This window comes from Notamacropus eugenii, chromosome 2 (assembly GCF_028372415.1).
Source record: "Notamacropus eugenii isolate mMacEug1 chromosome 2, mMacEug1.pri_v2, whole genome shotgun sequence".
NCBI lineage: Eukaryota > Metazoa > Chordata > Mammalia > Diprotodontia > Macropodidae > Notamacropus > Notamacropus eugenii.
The window spans coordinates 176,518,842-176,536,564 of record NC_092873.1 but is presented as its reverse complement, the minus strand read 5'-3'; the positions used below and the strand labels follow the sequence as shown (position 1 = coordinate 176,536,564).

General features: G+C 35.5%; 1 protein-coding gene across 10 annotated transcripts in view; it reads left to right on the top strand.

Moving 5' to 3' along the window:
• The window catches only part of PNISR (PNN interacting serine and arginine rich protein), a 49,183-nt gene that overhangs the window by 20,150 nt on the left and 11,310 nt on the right, over positions 1-17,723 (top strand). For 4 of the 10 annotated variants that reach the window (XM_072642905.1, XM_072642907.1, XM_072642911.1 and 1 more), the window contains exons 2-6: positions 3,066-3,144; positions 4,820-4,934; positions 12,730-12,918; positions 15,514-15,737; positions 17,532-17,700. In XM_072642905.1, coding sequence (XP_072499006.1) covers positions 4,847-4,934; positions 12,730-12,918; positions 15,514-15,737; positions 17,532-17,700 — 670 coding nt within the window. In that variant the 5' untranslated portion in view covers positions 3,066-3,144; positions 4,820-4,846. Of the gene's footprint in view, positions 1-3,065; positions 3,145-4,819; positions 4,935-12,729; positions 12,919-13,171; positions 14,058-15,513; positions 15,738-17,531; positions 17,701-17,723 lie in introns of those variants that run through there. The other 6 variants (XM_072642906.1, XM_072642908.1, XM_072642913.1 and 3 more) reach the window with 5 other exon arrangements.

Below are 17,723 nucleotides of genomic sequence, written 5' to 3'. Positions count from 1 at the left end.
AAATGCTACCAAGAGATTGACTAGAGTGATTGTTGAAAAAGTGGTTTTTTCCCTATATGAATCATAAATAAGTCCTTGGTATTTGGTTAACAGTGGAATGAATGAATGAATGAGACATTTATTAAGCACTTATGTGCAAAGCACTGTGCTAAATTCTTGTGATACAAATAGTAAATTAAGAGAGTTCTTGTTCTCAAGGAGCTTCCATTCTAATCCAGGAGAAAACACATATGGAAGGTTTCATTTACTAGTCAGGTGAAAATGTACACTTGGTGTACTGGACAAGACATACTTTTAAGTTTAATCTGAATTACTAACCTTTTTTCACTTAAGTCTAGCCAATCAATAAAACAGTAATGGTTTGCAGCATTTGCTGATTTCTTATGCTTAAATGCTCATATTGAAAATTTAAAAAGTTAGTGGAAACTAGTGCCATCCCATCCCTACCATGTTTTTTAGGGTACAGCAGCAAAGCAGGTGTTAGTTTTTAAATGTAATCTCCTTTGATAGTATCTTGTTGGTTTCTAATGTTAACATTTCTTAGTGTTAAGGATCCAAGAACCTTCTTTTCTGTAGGAGCAGTTGCCTGCCTGCATCTCCACAGAGGTTGCTTGCTAGCATAGTTACTGAGACCTCTGCCCTGGAAGCATTGTTATTGCAAAGGCTGTAAGAGTCCTAGGTTCTTAGGGTCCTGGGCTATCCCCATCAGGATCTGAGGGGAGATAGTAAAGTAGTAGTGTTGATTTCATGTGCCTGGCACATGTTGCCTCCTTTCTCTTCCCCCAGGGTACCTTGCTACTTCAAGTAGTCTGGATTGCTTACTGTGTGTGTGGGAGTTGACTAGCAAGCAGTTGGTGGAGATGGCAGGCCTCTTCTCCACAGTTGTTTCCACAGGTGATGGTTATGAGAGCTAGACTTGAAGCAGAAATGAGAAGCTTAAGGTTGAAGGAGGTGTGGGGGTTTGGGGTGGGGTGCTGGCCCTCCCAGAATTCCTGTGCCTATCTGTCTGTCCTGTGCAGCTGGTCAGCAGGTATTGGTGGTGAGAGTATCCACAACTGTGGTGCTAGAAGCAGGTCTCGTGGTTTTGGGTAGGAGGGTCACTGCTCTTCCCAAGACTCTTGAGTTCAAGGTTCAGGGCTTTCCCCATTTGAGTTTGAGGGAGAAATAATGGTCAGTATTGTTAAGAATAGTGGTGTTTTTTGACTTGCCTGGCACATGCTGCCCTCTCTCTCTCCCTTAGGGTATTCTGCTGCTTCTTTTGGAATTGGAATGAAAGGAATAGAAATTGGAATACAGTGAATTAAAGGAAATGATCTTAAAATATTTGTAGTAGCACTTAAGATATATAAAGTATATGTTTTGTAAGTAAGATTGCTAGATTATTAATTTTTGTAATTAATAGAAAAACTAGTCTCTTTCTCCTACTACTTGAAAAAAGAAAAATTGAAAGCTTTTAATGTGTATAATCAGACAAAACAAATTTTTACATTGGCCATGTCAAAAAAATAGATATCTTAATCTATACCCCAAGACTTTCGCCTCTCTGATAGCATGCTTTAACTTTACTCTGCTTTGGTTCATATAAGTATTCCCAGATTTTTCTGAAATTATCCCCTGCATCAATAATTTTTTTTAAAGATAATTTGTTCAACCATTTGCCACTCATTGGGTATTTTGTTTATTTCCAGTTCTTTGCCACTACAAAAAGAGATGCTATAAATATTTTTATACATGAATCTTTTTATCTTTTATTTCTTTGGGGTATAAGCTTAGCAGTCTGTCACTGGATATTGCCCGAGTTAATAACTTTAGGACGTAGTTCCAAGCTGCTGTACCACTTTCACAGCTCTACCAGTGGGGTATTGTTTCTCTTTTTTTTCCATAACCCCTTCAACATTTTTCTTTTTTTTTTTTTTAAATTTTGACAACATGGGTGTGGAGTAGAAATTCAAGAGTTGCTTTAATTTGAATTTCTTTTATTGGTGATTTGGAGCATTTTTTCATATAGTCATTGTTAGTAGATTCTTTATAAAGAAAAGTAAACATAGTACCAGCTTTTTTGGAATTTATTTAAGAAATATTACCCTTATTAGGTGATTTGTGTATATTTCTGCTTAGGACTGTGGAAAAGATAGCTGATAAGTATATTTCTCCTTTCTATCCAGTTTGGCCAGAAGAGAGAAGAGATGGCACTTTATTCTTCAAATTCATTATTTATTTATTTTTAGCATTCTTTTAAGAAAAGTTTTGAGTTTCAAATTCTCTCCCTTCTATTGTCCCTCACCCATTGAGAAGGCAAGCAATATTATATATGTTATACTTATGAAATCATGCAAAACATTTCCATATTTATTACATTACAAAGAAAAAAATCAAAAATAAAGTGCTTCAATCTGCACTCAGATTCCCATCAATTCTTTCTTTGGAGGTGGTTTATCCAGTTCTTGTCAAAACAATTCAGATAAGTGGAGCCATATTGAATGAGCAAATCAAAATTAACAGTTGTTAGTTGCTTCCTGTGTGCCTGGCTTTATGCAAATACTATAAATGAAACAGCCCCTACTTGAAAAGAAGCCTTTAGTCATTCATGAAAAAAAGTTAATCCATTTATAGGGCCTGAGGCTATTTACTCGAGGTTTATCCATGTTTTATGTATGCCCTTGCCTAAAGAAAAACCTGAATTGATGCAGCTTTCTTTGTTTTTTACCCAGTTAGCTTGTGCTCAAATAGTAAAATATCAATTCTTTTTTAAAAACATGCTTTTCTTTTGATGATGTACCCCTTAAATTATGTGAGTTTTTTCTTTGATTGTAATAATTAAAAGTAGTAAATGTGGAAAAATTCTACCTTTTCATTTTTGAGCTGTTCTTCTTAATTGCCTAATACATACTTTTCATATCAGTTAAAAAATGTTTTCTTTTCCCCCATCCCAGCCCCAAAATTGAAGTAAATATTCAAAAAAATTTTAAGGTTATTTAGTCAGACTTTTTGGAGGGTAGATTGGTCAGATTTTTTCAGTGATAGGAAAACCATTATTTGCTAGTTACTTTTTCTTAAAATTTCAGGATGAAAATAAGCTTGCTGCTATGATCCTTATGCATCTGTGAAGCAATCTGGATTTTAACAAGAAGGCAAACATTTAAGGTCAGTTTTAATAGCTGATTTTCTCTTTGTACTGAGTGTTACTTTTTAATTAGAGATATAAGCAAAATTTCTGTGTTGGCTGATAAGGAGCTCTGATTTCTACAGCAGTTTTAGGTTTGCAGAACACTTTACATAAGTCATTCATTTACGTACTATATTACTGTACCATTCTCTTTGTGTACAGACGTGCATGTATGTATATATGTATAAGCAGCTAAATGGTACAGTGCCTAGAGTTAGGAAGATTCATCTTCCTGAGTTTATGTCTGGCCTCAGACACTTACTGTGTAGCCTTGGGCAAGCCATTGAATCCTTTTTGCCTTTGTTTCTTCAAGCAATGAAATGACAAACCACTCCAGCATCTTTGGGAAACCTCAAATGGAGTCATGAAGAGTTGGACCTGACTGAACAATAGTGACAACTCTGTGGGGAGGAGGGTGGCGGGGTGCAACAGGTATTATAGCCATTTTAGAAATGAAACTGAAACTAATTGAAAAAGTTTTATGATTTGGCCATAGTCATATAATTATGGTAACCAACAAGGGTGGGATCATGGATAAGCTAAAGTTACTTTTAGCAGCCTAATCCTTAGCTTGGTATGTAATCAACTAGTTTAAGAATCCATGGTTGCTGCTCGTGCGCCTGAGGCATAAGTAGATTAGAAGAAAAGAATAGCAAAGTGAGAAAAGAAAAGGAAGATGAAGAAAAATAAAAGATCTCTAGAGATTGGGGACACCATAATAAATTGGTTTCTATAAAAGAAGAAATGTGGCATCATGAAAAGAGAGTTATCCTTAGAATCAGACCTGGGTTCAACTACTGAGCCTCTTAGGGCCATAGGCAACCTTATGTTATGGTCATAAACTCTAAAGTAAATGTTAATTTGCATTGATACAGAAAACTTCTTCATCTCAGGTTTGCTGTACCAAAGGAATTACTGGCCTGGTTAAAAAAAAAGTTGGTCACTACTTAGTGTCTTAGTATCTTGAATGCTCCATTGGTACTACAAAACAGACTTTAGTCACTAGTGAGAGGAGATAAAAGAAATAATAATTTGAAGTACATTTTTTGGCACAATTTTTTTCAGCTTTCGGGATCACAAATCTGCTGTTGGAAACAAATGTTCTAATACTGTTGCAGAGAAAGTGGGGAAAATGTTTTATGCTTGTACAAATTCCATCCTGGATGATCAAGAAACTGTCACTTCGCTGGGCTAACTACTTCTGCTTCTCCTCTGTCTTTACTTTAGTAATCTGTTATGATGTGAAGGGATAAGTGAATTATAGTGTTGGATGGAAGAAGTATTAGAGGAATGATATAGAAGGTTGGATTTGTGAGACTTAGGGAAGTCTTGGGATGAAAAAATTTGAAAATAATGTTTGTTGTGAATGTTAAGACTGATTTATTCTTGTTATATATCCATGAGAATATATTGAATCAAATTCAACCCCTCTCTCTCTAATCGTTAAAACTCTAACATAGCATTACCATGAACATTTCCTTTCTGTCTTTTAGCTTGAAAGTTCCAGTTGCCTCTGGCAACCTGTTGATCAGAATTTTAGAACTCTGATCACATAAATGTATCATGTAATAATTCTAGATGTGTTATGCTCAATACATATCTATTTAAAATTAAGTAATGAGTGCTTTTGCTTTTCTATTTGATTCGTTGAAGATAGAAAATATAATTTATAAAGCAAAAATGTGGGATCAAGGAGGACAGCCTTGGCAACAGTGGCCTTTGAACCAACAACAGTGGATGCAGTCATTTCAGCACCAGCAGGATCCAAGTAAGGAAAAAATCGAACTTTATTTTTAAAAGGTGGTGGGAGGGAGAGAAATGCTCATCTGAATTTTGGTATTTGTCATAATACTTTCTGATGAAGCATAGCCTAATACACACATGTATTCTGGTGATTTTTGTAAGCTTAAGATTTGTTCCCACTTAATTAACATCCCCTTTAAATCTCATTTTGTACTTTTGAAATTTGTATTTTAACCCAAGGATAAGACTACAGTTATTCCTGTTAAATTTCATCTTAAATATAATGTCCTTGTCTGTCAAAAACTTTTTGAATCCTAACTGATCCAGCGTGCTACCTATTTCTTTTAGCTTTGTGTCAGCTGCAACTTTGACAAGCATATATCCTGTGCCTTGATACATGTTAAATACTGATATGACCAAATGTAGATCCTTGAAGCAAGTCTCCAGGAGATCTTCTTCCAAGTTTTCATCAAACTACGAATGACTAGGTCTAGTGTCTGGCTATTCATCCATTTCTGAATCTACATGTACTATCATTTAGCCTTTATCTCTGTTTTTCCCCCCATACTGTGAGCTGTTGTCAGATATTTAACTTAAATATGGATGAACTATATTTGCAGAATTTACCAGGTTAGTAATCTGGCCAAAAAAGAAAAATAAGATTATTCTAGGATGACCTGTTTTTGATGTTCCTGTTTTGGCTCTTTACGGTCACTCGTTTTGTAGATGTTCACTGGACAGCCTTTAATGTATATTCTAGAATTTTTCCTGGAATCAAAGTTAAGCTTATTATCTTACAATTTGCAGCCAGTAGTTGGTTCCCCTTTTTTGAAACCCAGGACATTTATCCTTTTCCTTTATTGTAGTACTTCTCATTTTCTTTATAGTCTTCCAGAGATAAATGACAGTGCTTCAACTATGAATATTTGTCTGTTCTTTCTGTAACCAGGAATGTAGGTAGTGTATAGTCAGGTGACTTGAACTCATCAAGAGCACCATTGTATTCTCTTACTCCTTCCTTCCTTACCTTGGATTTAAATTCTTTTTTAGCCATTTTTGTTCTTTTTTACTTCAAAGATCATTCTCCATGGCATAAAAAATAAAAGTAAAATAGTTGAAGCTCTCCCTTCTCTGTTATTTGTTGTCATTATCCCATCAGCTTTGAGCAGTGGTTCCATCTGTTCTTCATTCTTTCTCTTTACCCAACATGGCTTTAAAAAAAAAAAAACCCTTTTGGATTGTTCTTAGTTTTTCTTGCTGGCCCCAGCTACTTCTGAACATTCATATTCCTGACACTGGTTATTATAAGACCATGCTATGGTTTTGTTTTGACGAATTCTTTTTGTATTCCTGTTGGTCTCTTTTCCTCCTTATTGGAATTATTTTCATTTATAGCTTCAGAAATATCAGAACTGGTTGCCTTATTCCTTGTACTTTCTTGAAAATCCCCATGATTCTTTGGATCAGATTCTATTTCAGACATCTCTTAGTATCTTCTAGGCTAGTGACTTCCTTCTTTAGAATTTTAATCCATAGGCTCTTCCTCATTTCTATTGAGTTTTTTCCTCTAAAATGTACAGTGTAATGGAATACATCCATATATCCCAACTTGTTTACCATTCACCAATTGATGGACATCTCCTCAATTTCCTTTGCCACCACCAAAAGAACTGCTATAATTATTTTTGTACCTGTGGGTCCTTTATCTGTTTTTATAATCTATTTGAGATACAGACCCAGAAGCTGTATTGCTGGGTCCAAAGGGTATGCACAGTTTTACAACCCTTTGGACATTGTTCCTTATTGCTGTCGAGAATGATTTGATCAGTTCACAATGCTGCCACCCGTGAGTGCGTTAGTGTTCCAGTTTCTGTCACATCTTTTCCAACATTTATCATTTTCCTGTTTTGTCAGGTTAGCCAATCTGATAGGTGTGATGTAGTACCTCAGAGTTGTTTTGATTTGCATTTCTATAATCAATAGTGATTTAAAACATTTTTTTATTTGAATACAGATAGCTTTCTTCATCTGAAAACTGCATATTCATATCCTTTGACCATTTATCAATTCAGGAACGACTTGTATTCTTGTGAATTTGAGTCACTTCTCTCTATATTTTAGAAATTGATTCCTTTAATCAGAGACACACTGACTGTAAAAATTGTTTCCCAGTGTTCTGCTTTCCTTGTAATCTTGGTTGCATTGGTTTTGTTTGTGTAAAAACTTTTTAATGTAATCAAAATTATCCATTTTGTGTTTCATAATGTTCTCTATCTTGTTTGGTCATAAATTCTCTTGTCCATAGATCTGACAGGTAAACTATTCCCTGCTGTGCTGTTTTTGCCTCTAGTATCAGTCTTTATATCTAAATCATGTGCCTATTTTGACTTTATAAGAATTTTAAAGTCATATTTTGGGGATGCCTCTGGTATAAAACATGATATAAATTGATTTTGTTTTTAAGGCATTTTAATCTGAATAGAAATATTGTTATTCTTTACAACAATCTTAGTAAAAAGGAGTAATTTGAAAATATAGCCCCATAGGAATTATAAATGAAATTGTGGTATGGAGTGGCATATCCATAACCTTTTCCTCTACTAACATCCTCTCAACATTAACTAAGCTGCTTTTAGTGAAAGTAAGGAAGTCGTGAAAGTATGAATGTACTGAAGTTTACTTTTTTACTTTATTTTTCTTGAGGTTTTTTTGTCTACGTTATGACCAATATAAAAATATATTTCGCATGAGTACACATGTATAACCTGTACTGGATGGCTTGCCTTCCCAGTGAGGCGGGTGGGGAAGGAGAAAGGGAGAGAATTTGGAACTCAACAGGTTTAAAAATGAATTTGTTAAAAAATTGTTTTTACATGTAATTGGGACAAAATAAAATACTAAACAAACAGAAAGAAAAAGGTTCTCCACTATCAATAGAAGAAATATAAACTTATTGAATAAGTTAATAATGTAAAAAGTATGACAGTTATTTATTAAACTATATAAATAAACATAATTAACACATTTTTAAGTGTGTACCCTGGGCAGAATCCTGAGCTAGGTGTGGGGCTAGGTACAACATTTAGATAAACCTCATTGAATTTCTACTCTGTTAAGGAAATAAAAATGGGGAGTAGATCTGTAATTTCATTGGTAGAAAGCAATCTCAATGAGGAACCTCCTCTGCTAGTGTAGGTGCCTGCATGACTTTGAGGTGGTCTAATGATTCTTAAATAATTTCTCTTTGACCAGTTTTCCATGTTAGTTGTTTTTTATCTAGACTACCTTAACATTTTCTTCTATTGTTTTTTCTTTTGATTTAACTTTACTATTTCTTGTTGTTTCTTGGTGTCATTAATTTTTTTTTTTGGTTCATTCTAATTTTTTTTTTAGGGTCCCTTCTAGTTATTTTTTTTTATTTTTATTTTCATTGTTCTGTAATCACTACCATATAGCTTAGATTTTTTTCCTCTCCCTCCCTCCTACCTCCCCCTTTCCTCCCTGAGATAGCATAAAGTTTTATATAGGTTCTACACATACATTCCTATTAAATACATTTTCATTATAGTCATGCTGTGTAGGAGAACTAAAGCGAATGGGAGAAATCATAACAAACAAAAATGTAATACACATAAAAATAATTATCTTCTTCATTCTGCGATTGAATTCCATAGTTCTTTCTCTGGATGTGGAAGGCATTTTGCCTTAAAAGACCATTGGGAATTTTTTTAAGTCCTTGCATTGCAATGAAGTTCTAAGTCTACCAGAAAAACTCCTCGCACACTGCAGTTGTTACTATGTACAAAGTTCTCCTGGTTCTGTGCCTTTTGCTCAGCTTCACATCATGTAAGTCTTCCCAGTCCTCTCTGAAGTCTTCCTGTTCATCATTTCTTATAGCACAATAGTATTCCATTACTTTCATATGCCATAATTTATTCAGCCATTCCCCAGTTGATAAACATCCTCTTGATTTCCAGTTTTTGGCCACCACAAAGAGGGTTGCTATACATATACATGTGGTATCCTTTCCCATTTTTATGATCTCTTAGGGATAAAGTCCTAGAAGCAATATTCCTGGGTCAAAGGGTGTCCATATTTTTGTAAGCCTTTGGGCATAGTTCCAAATTGCTCTCTAGAATGGTTGGATCAGCTCACAGCTCCACCAGCAGTGAATTAGTGGTTCATTCTAATTTTCTTGAAGTCTGTTTCTTGTATAAAGTTCAACTTTTGTCTGATTCTGTTACCTACTGTGTAATATGAAGTTGTAAAAACACCACCTAAATCTCAGATTTGTTGTGAGGTTAAAATGAGATAGTCATGTTTGTAAAGAACTTTACAAATTTTAAAACACTATATAAATGATAGCTATAATACCATTGTTGATAATAGCGATAGTAATAATCTTTTTTTTTGTGATAGTAATAATCTTGTGCTAAGCTGTTACTTCTTTTTCCCAGACTTTCTTTCATAGCTCACTTTTAAAAAACTTTTAATTTATTTATTTTTAGTTTTCACCATTCACTTCTATAGCATTTTGAGTTCCACTTCCCTGTCTTCTCCCCTCCTTCCACCTCAGGACAGCATGCATTTTGATATAGGCTCTGCATATGCATTCATCTTAAACCTATTTTTATTCACATTAGTCATATTGTAAAGAAGAATTAGAACCAATGGGATAAACAACAGGAAAGAAGAAACAAAAAGATAAGAAAAAATATAGAGAGCAAATAATATGCTTCAATCTGCATTCAGACTCCATAGTTCTCTCTCTGGATGTGGACAGCATTTTCCATCATGAGTCCTTTTGAGTTGTCTTGGATCCTTCCATTGCTAAGAAGGAATAAGTCTATCAGAGTTGATCATCACATGTTGTGACTGTTACTGTGTACAGTGTTCTCCTGGTTCTGCTCTCTTCAGTCAGAATCAGTTCGTTCAGGTCTTTTCAGGTTTTTCTGAAGTCAGCCTGCTTATCATTTCTTATAGCACAGTAGTATTCCATAACATTCATATAGCACAACTTGTTCAGCCATTCTCCAACTGATGAGCATTCCCTCGATTTCCAATTCTTTGCCACCACAAAAAGCACAACTCACTTTTCAGATTTTTCTCCTCCTATACTCTCACTTGTAAAATCATTTTTAACTTAAAATACCTCTTGTTTCATTTCTTCCAACAGTTCTCCTTGAAATTGTGTCCAAAACATTCTCTTCTGGATTTGCATTTTGTGTGTCTGTGTTACGTAATAACTCTTTATGCTGGGGGGTTCTCTTTTTTGTTGTTATTTACTCATTCAACCTTTCCACATTGGGACTTTATGTTAGAGCTAGGTTTTGCATGCTTCAAGAGAGAAAATCTCATTGCTTGGCTTTGTTTTATATTCTCTTGGGGCTTGCTGATGCTTTCTTTAGATTTTATGCATTGTGTTCTTCAAGGATCTCATGAACACATCAGACTAGGGATGGACTTAGAAGCTTTCATTGTGTTCAGAGTTGTCTGATCGCTGTCCTTCTGATCTGAGCTTTATAGACTGTTGGCCTTGATTTGGGTCTGTGCAGCATTATTGGACTTGTTCCTGGTTGAAGCTCTTCAGGACTGGGTCATCTAACTGGAAGGCTCCATAGGTTCAGAGCAGCAGAACTACAGGCTTCCACCTTGTTCTTCTGTCCTTGCCCTGTTTATTCTGTAAGTTTCAGACCGAGCTATGGAGCTGGGTTCAAGAGCCCCCTCCAGGGTCAGGGCCACATAGAAACACATAGTACCTGCCAACTTCTGTTCCTGTTCATTTCTCAGAACCCAGCTACAGACTCATGCCCAGGTTGTTGCCTTAGTCTGCACTGGATTTGTGACCCAGGTATGTTGATAGACATGTCACTTGCCGTCATTTCTGCTGCCTGACCTTTGTACTGGATCTGAGTGACCTCTTCTCGCCCTAGTGCACTACCACAGGGCATGCTGTTCAACATCATCATGTTGGAAGGTTCTTTATGGTACTCTATCATGGCTAGATCAAGACTGAAAAAAATGACTCATTGTGGGTTTTTTTTTCCCCTTTGTATTTCCTGATCAGAACTTGTCTGATGCTTTTTTAGGTCTTTCGGAACAATTGTGTTCTGAGGGGGAGTGACTCCAAAGTGCTGAACTATACTGTTTCTTCCTACTCTACCATCTTAGCTGATGTCTTTGAAACTTTTGGCCTTAGCTGCCTCAAGCACCGAGTTGGTTAAGTGACATCCTCAGAGGTCCCGCAGCCAATATGTGTTAAAAGGGGGACTTGAATTCAGATTTTCTTGGTTTAGCAGTCAGCTTTATCTAGTAAGCCATTTCACCTCTTGGTAAGAGAATAAGACAAAAAACAGATAACTACAACATATAATATGTCATAAATCCATAAGAGCTGCACAAATAAGGACTTATGAGCAGGAAGCAGAAAATGGGTTTCCCAGAATCTCTTACTAGATTGTGAAATGAAAGTTAATGGTATGTTCCAGGGAAATAGTAGATATTAAATTGTTAAGTTCAAAGTACTTTACCATAATGTAAGTTCGATGGTATAGTGAGTGAGAGTACTTGACTTGGAGTCAGGAAGACCTGAGTTTAAATTTCCCTTGAGACATTTGCTAGATGTGTGATTCTGGACAAATCACTTAACTTCTCTTAACCTCAGTTTCTTCATCTGTGAAATGGGGATGATAGCACCTACCGTACAGACTTGTTGAGGTTCAAATGAGATAACATGTATAGCACTTTGTAAAGCATTATATGAATGCTAACTTATTAGTACAATTTTGCAGTGACTCCAAAGAGAAAAGAAAGGGGTGTTAGTCTGGAGAAACAGGTTTCTGGAAATTTTCTGACTACAAATGCAAAAAAAAAGTCTGTTCTTCCACATAGCCTTTAGACCAAGATAGTTTCTTAACCTTCCCTCTAATGGAAAGTGATTAAACTTTGATTACTGGAGAAGAGAGAGACTAGGATACCTTTGTGTTTGTTCTTCCGAGACCATGACATCAGGGAGATAATGACATGACTTACAAGTTGACTTTGATTTGAGTGAGGAAGGGCTATGCAAGGTCTCCAGCCTCACTTTCACCTCCAGAGCCATCATCAGAATGAGAAGAGGGATGGAGAGGGTCCAAAATAAGCAACCATGAATAGAAACATGAGCAAGTATCTTATTAAATGAGATCAACCTCTTTGAACTAGAGAGACAGGATGTGGAGAACCAGAATTGGCATGTAAGATTATTTTGGCAATGATATGGATGGTGAATGGAGCAAGGAGAAGTTTAAAGATGATCATATTTAGTCTGAGAGCCAAAAAGAGGTCAGTAAGTTTTTTTAGAGAATGAATGAATTCACTAAATGTGGTGTCTTAATATGAGGATAAAGAAAAAAAGGAACAAAAATACTTTTGAAGTTGGTTAAACCTTCTGTATTGGGAAGGAATGATGCCACCACTGATAATAGGGAGATTGGTATATGAAATAGAATTAGGAAAGAGAGAAAGTAATAAGATTGCATAATAATGTAAGTGCTTTTGATTAAATATGGAAAAATTTTCTGATATTTAAACATTGAAAAGGGCTATCCAGAGAGGTTGTGTATTCTCTGAAAAGGTAAAAAAATAGAGTATTTGTCTTGCCAAAAGGTACTAGGAGTTGATTTGATTACACTGCAAAATATTTGGGGACCCTAATGTTACCTTATATAATCTTTCTAGGCTAGAAGTAACTTGGGAGCAGTTTAACAGAATGGATATAGGTAGTAGTGGAGATAGGATATTGTTCTCAGAATCTTAAAGGTTATTCTATTAATTTTTAGGTCAGATTGATTGGGCTGCATTAGCTCAGGCATGGATTGCGCAGCGAGAAGCTTCAGGACAACAAAATGTGGTGGAGCAGCCTCCCGGAATAATGCCAAATGGACAAGACATATCGGCAATAGAATCTGGTCCAAACAACCATGGGAATTTTCAAGGAGATACAAATTTTAACCGAATGTGGCAACCAGGTTTGTTCTTTTTATAAAAATAGGAGTTTTCCATGTAATTTAGTGTTAGAGTATTATTTTTAAAATATAAAAGTTGGATTAAAATGATTTAATTAACTTATTTTATGACTTCTTGAAAATGAATGTTTCTTTTAAAAGAATTCATTTCGGTTTGATTTGGCCTATACATTTTATGGTTGAACTTATTCTGTGCTCAGCCTGCTTAGTATGTGCCACTCAGAATTTGATTCTTTTCTTGATTCTTCATTCCTAGGCTGACAGGGGCTGGGAACACTGTGGAAACCTCACTTGGCATCTAGGGAAAAGAGCACTTAGTGCCTCTCTGTTTCAACCTCTGGCCTTTTCAGAAGCAGCACTGGCAGAGCAAAACATGTCCAGCCTCTAGTTAAAGAAAAATGGTGTCACTGTAATGATCCTAAAAGAGCAGTTTGCTTTGTCAAAATACTATTGTCCCTATTCTCCACACACCATTTTCTCCTCTCTTTTCAAATAGTGATATCCTTCCATGGTTTTTTTTATGGTTTTTTTAAACTTCTCAGTAGGTGTCAAATTATTTATGTAATTTGGATTGCTTGATATCAGTGCACCATTTTACTTTTAATGGTTTGTATAGTTATTTCCATTAATGATTTTCATTAATACAGAGTAAATCTTCCAGATTCAGTTCTGCTAACAATCAAATCATTCACGCTTGTGTTGGGTGAACAAGCTTTTTATTTGAAAGACTGCATGTCTTATAGGATGTTATATTCCCCCCTCCCTCCCACCCAAAAAAGTAGTATTATGTATAAACTCCCCAGTCTCTGATGCCATATAATGGTTTTAGTTTGTCTTATTCAAATATAGCTGTGAATCGTTACCAGTTTCCCCCCAAGTTTAAAAATGTTTTGGCTTTGAGTCTAAACTTCTAAAAACTATGCAGCCTATGACTTCCCTACCCTCATACCCCCAATTCTAACAGTAATTTACTTTGTGACCTTTAGATAGGAAACTGTGTGCCTCAGTTTTTCTCTAAGTAAATTGGGGGTATTTGTCCCCTACCCCTACCTCACAGGGATGTTGTGAGGATTAATGTTTTTCATGGAAGAATTTCTGCAAATTTATTTTTTATATACCATTAAAATACCATTTTTCATGGTGCTATTGCTTAAAAAAAAACTGATTAGGAAATTCAGCACTAAAGAAATTGTTTTATATTTGATCATTACATTTAAGAGAATGTTTAGGCAGGCATTTGGTTTTCATTTGTGTAAGTTTAGCATTTGGGTGAAGTTATTATTATTAATGCATTCAGATTATGTATTAAGGCCTAGAGAATAAATTTATCTTGAATCTTACGATATTTTATATTGGGTGTATATTAACAAGGGCTAGTTCCTTTTTTTCACAGTCACATACATACCTCTATAAATATAGATAAGTACATACATACATATACACATGTGTGTGTGTGTTTTCATACGCAGGGTATCCCAAAAGTCAGTGCTTTTTTTTTTTTAATTAATGTTATTTATTTTCCGTATTCTACAATCACTACCATGTAACTTAGATTTTCCCCCCCTTCCCTCCCCAAAACACCATACAATTTTAAATAGGTTCCACACGTACATTCCTATTAAATACATTTTCACTATAGTCATGCTGTATAGAAGAATTAAAATGAGTGGGAGAAATCATATAACAAACCAAAATGTAATACACCCAAAAAAATGATCTGCTACATTCTGCAATTGAATTCTATAGTTCTTTCTCTGGATGTGGAAGGCATTTTGCCTTAAAAGACCATTGGGAATTTTTTTAAGTCCTTGCATTGCAACTGTGCCAGAAAAAACTCTCGCACACTGTGGTCATTCCTGTGCACAAAGTTCTTCTGGTTCTGTTCCTTTCTCTCAGACTCAGATCACATAAGTCTTTCCAGGCCTCTCTGAAGTCTTCCTGTTCATCATTTCTTATAGCACAATAGTGTTCCATTACATTCATATACCATAATTTATTTAGCCATTCCCCAGTTGATGGACATCCCCTTGATTTCCAGTTTTTGGCCACCACAAAAGAGAGCTGCTGTAAATATTTTTGTACATGTGGGACCCTTTCCCATTTTTATGATCTCTTGGGGATAAAGTCCTAGAAGCAATATTCCTGGGTCAAAGGGTGTCCATATTTTTGTAAGCCTTTGGGCATAGTTCCAAATTGCTCTCCAGAGTGGCTGGATCAGCTCACAGCCCCACCAGCAGTTAATTAGTGTTCCAGTTCTCTCACATCCTCTCCAACATTTATCGTCTTCCTGTTCTGTCATGTTTGCCAATCCGATAGGTGTGATGTGGTATCTCAGAGTTATTTTGATTTGCACCTCTCTAATCAAGTCAGTGCTTTTTTTTGCTTAAAACTGCACTGACTTTTGGGACACCCTACTTGTGTGTGTGTATGTTTGTAATATATGGAAAATTGTAAAAAAGTTGACCAAGAAGTCATAAAGTGTGTTCATAAAGAGCTCTGAAAAAAATTTTACTTTCTTGAGATCTTAAAAAAGAAATAACATTTGTTGATACTTTTATAACGCCCTCTTGAATGTTTTTATGCCTAAATCCTAAATAGAATGGGGAATGCATCACCAACCCCCACACCCCCCTCCAGATCAGCCATGGATGCCACCAACACCAGGCCCAATGGACATTGTTCCTCCTTCTGAAGACAGCAACAGTCAGGACAGTGGGGAATTTGCCCCTGACAACAGGCATATATTTAACCAGAACAATCACAACTTTGGTGGACCACCCGATAATTTTGCAGTGGGGCCAGTGAACCAGTTTGACTATCAGGTGAAAGATATTTTGTTACTTTAATATAGTAGATGTGAACATAATCCATTCTTTGGAAGTATCCCATCAAGAATACCTAAGATGTGTGTTTCACTTTTCAGTCCTGTACAGATAAGAACTGTTTGATTTTTTTTTTTTTTTATGAATAGTGTTATTTTTGTTTATTAAAGCATTAGAAATTTCTTTTCAGAAGGGATTTGATTTCCTAAGTTAACATTTTAATGATGCAAAGGCCTTTCATAGAATAAAACTTGGAGAAATTGGAAAAAAATGTTAAAAGTGCAATAACTATATGATGTTTTGTCTTAAATTTATATTTTCAGAGTGGCATATTAAGTATTAAATAAAGTTTAGAAAATACACAGTAGTTGAATACCTTATTTATTTAAAATAGATTGTATACTTAAGACATGCATAGCATACATGAAGAACATAGATCATCTTCCTAAATGCATTCATAGTGTTACATAGAATTGCAGCAGCTTTTCTAGTCATCATTGTGGTTTTTTTTTTTCCCATCTTGTTATGACATGATATTGAATTGTAAATATCCTGTGTAGCATCCAATTCATAACCAGGGACATAGAACTCTATGGAGGGTAGTAGTGTTAATCTGTTGGGATTCTCTTTACTTTTCCCTCCACTTTGTTTTGATCTACTCTTAAATTTTAATGTGAGATGTCATTTCAAGATAACTAATTCAGAAAAAGTTAAATTTATAAAATGGGGCAATTAATATTTTAAATTTTAGAGAGAATAAAAATTTGCAAGCTAAATTAGAGACTTCCAATAATGGACAATACTGTAAATAAAAATTTGAGTAAGTCAGTAAGCATTTGTCAGTTATGTGTTCCAAATTGGTATCCAGTTGTAACATTGTTTCATAAAAGTATTAGCAGTAAAACCTGAACATTTAGCCACATTTATTCTGTAGAGTCCCATGCTTCGGAAAACAGAGCTGCATGATCACCTAGCTTAGGAGCCTAATGACCACAGTAAATTTGCATATGAAATTGCCAATTCAATACCTACCTAACATTTTTAAGAAGTTTTTTTTCCTCTATTTATCTTGCCTTTTCTCATTAAGTCACTGAGCAAGCATCCTGTAAAAAGGGACATGTGTAATTGAGACCTGGGAAGTATAGACTGCACAAACTATAGAGCTTTAGCTTCAGGGAACCTGGGGTTCAAATTCTTGCTCTGCTGCTTATTTCTTGTGTGGTCTTTGGCAAGTCATTTAACCTCTCAGGACCTTAGTTCCCTCATCCATAAATTGAAGGAATTAGATTAAATGATCTCAAAGGTCCTGGCCAGCTCTAAATCTTTAGCAATGGTGATGTGATTCTAAGCATAAATCCTTTGACTGACTGTCAACTATTTACCTTCACCAGCAATAGAAAACTATTATGATGAGATTTTAGTCTGTTTACTCTTTAAAGTGAATAGGTCTTTAATTATTTGATGGTAGAAAATGTTTAGCATCCAAATGATTTTGAAATCATCTCTCAGTGACATGGGAAAGAGTCATATATTCCTTTCCTGGCATTTTATTAGAAAAATAGTGTATCAGTTTAAAGGCTCTTTGCAGTTAGATGGGCAGAACACTTCTTACCTTTCTTAAGAAAAGCAAGCTTAGGCTCTAAAGGCTACAGAAAAATCGGTGGACACTAGTACCTTGGAATTCATGGATTTGCTGCACGCATGGATTTCTACTGTCCCAGTTCATAACACGTGTGTGTCCCAGAGAATGTATAGTATTAATGTGAAGAAAAATAAACTGCCATACTCTTTCAGCATGGGGCTGCTTTTGGTCCACCACAAGGTGGATTTCATCCTCCTTATTGGCAACCAGGACCACCAGGACCTCCAGCACCTCCCCAGAGTCGAAGAGAGAGGCCATCATTCAGGGATCGCCAGCGTTCACCCATAGCATTACCTGTGAAGCAGGAACCTCCACAAATTGGTAGATATTAACTTTATTTAGTG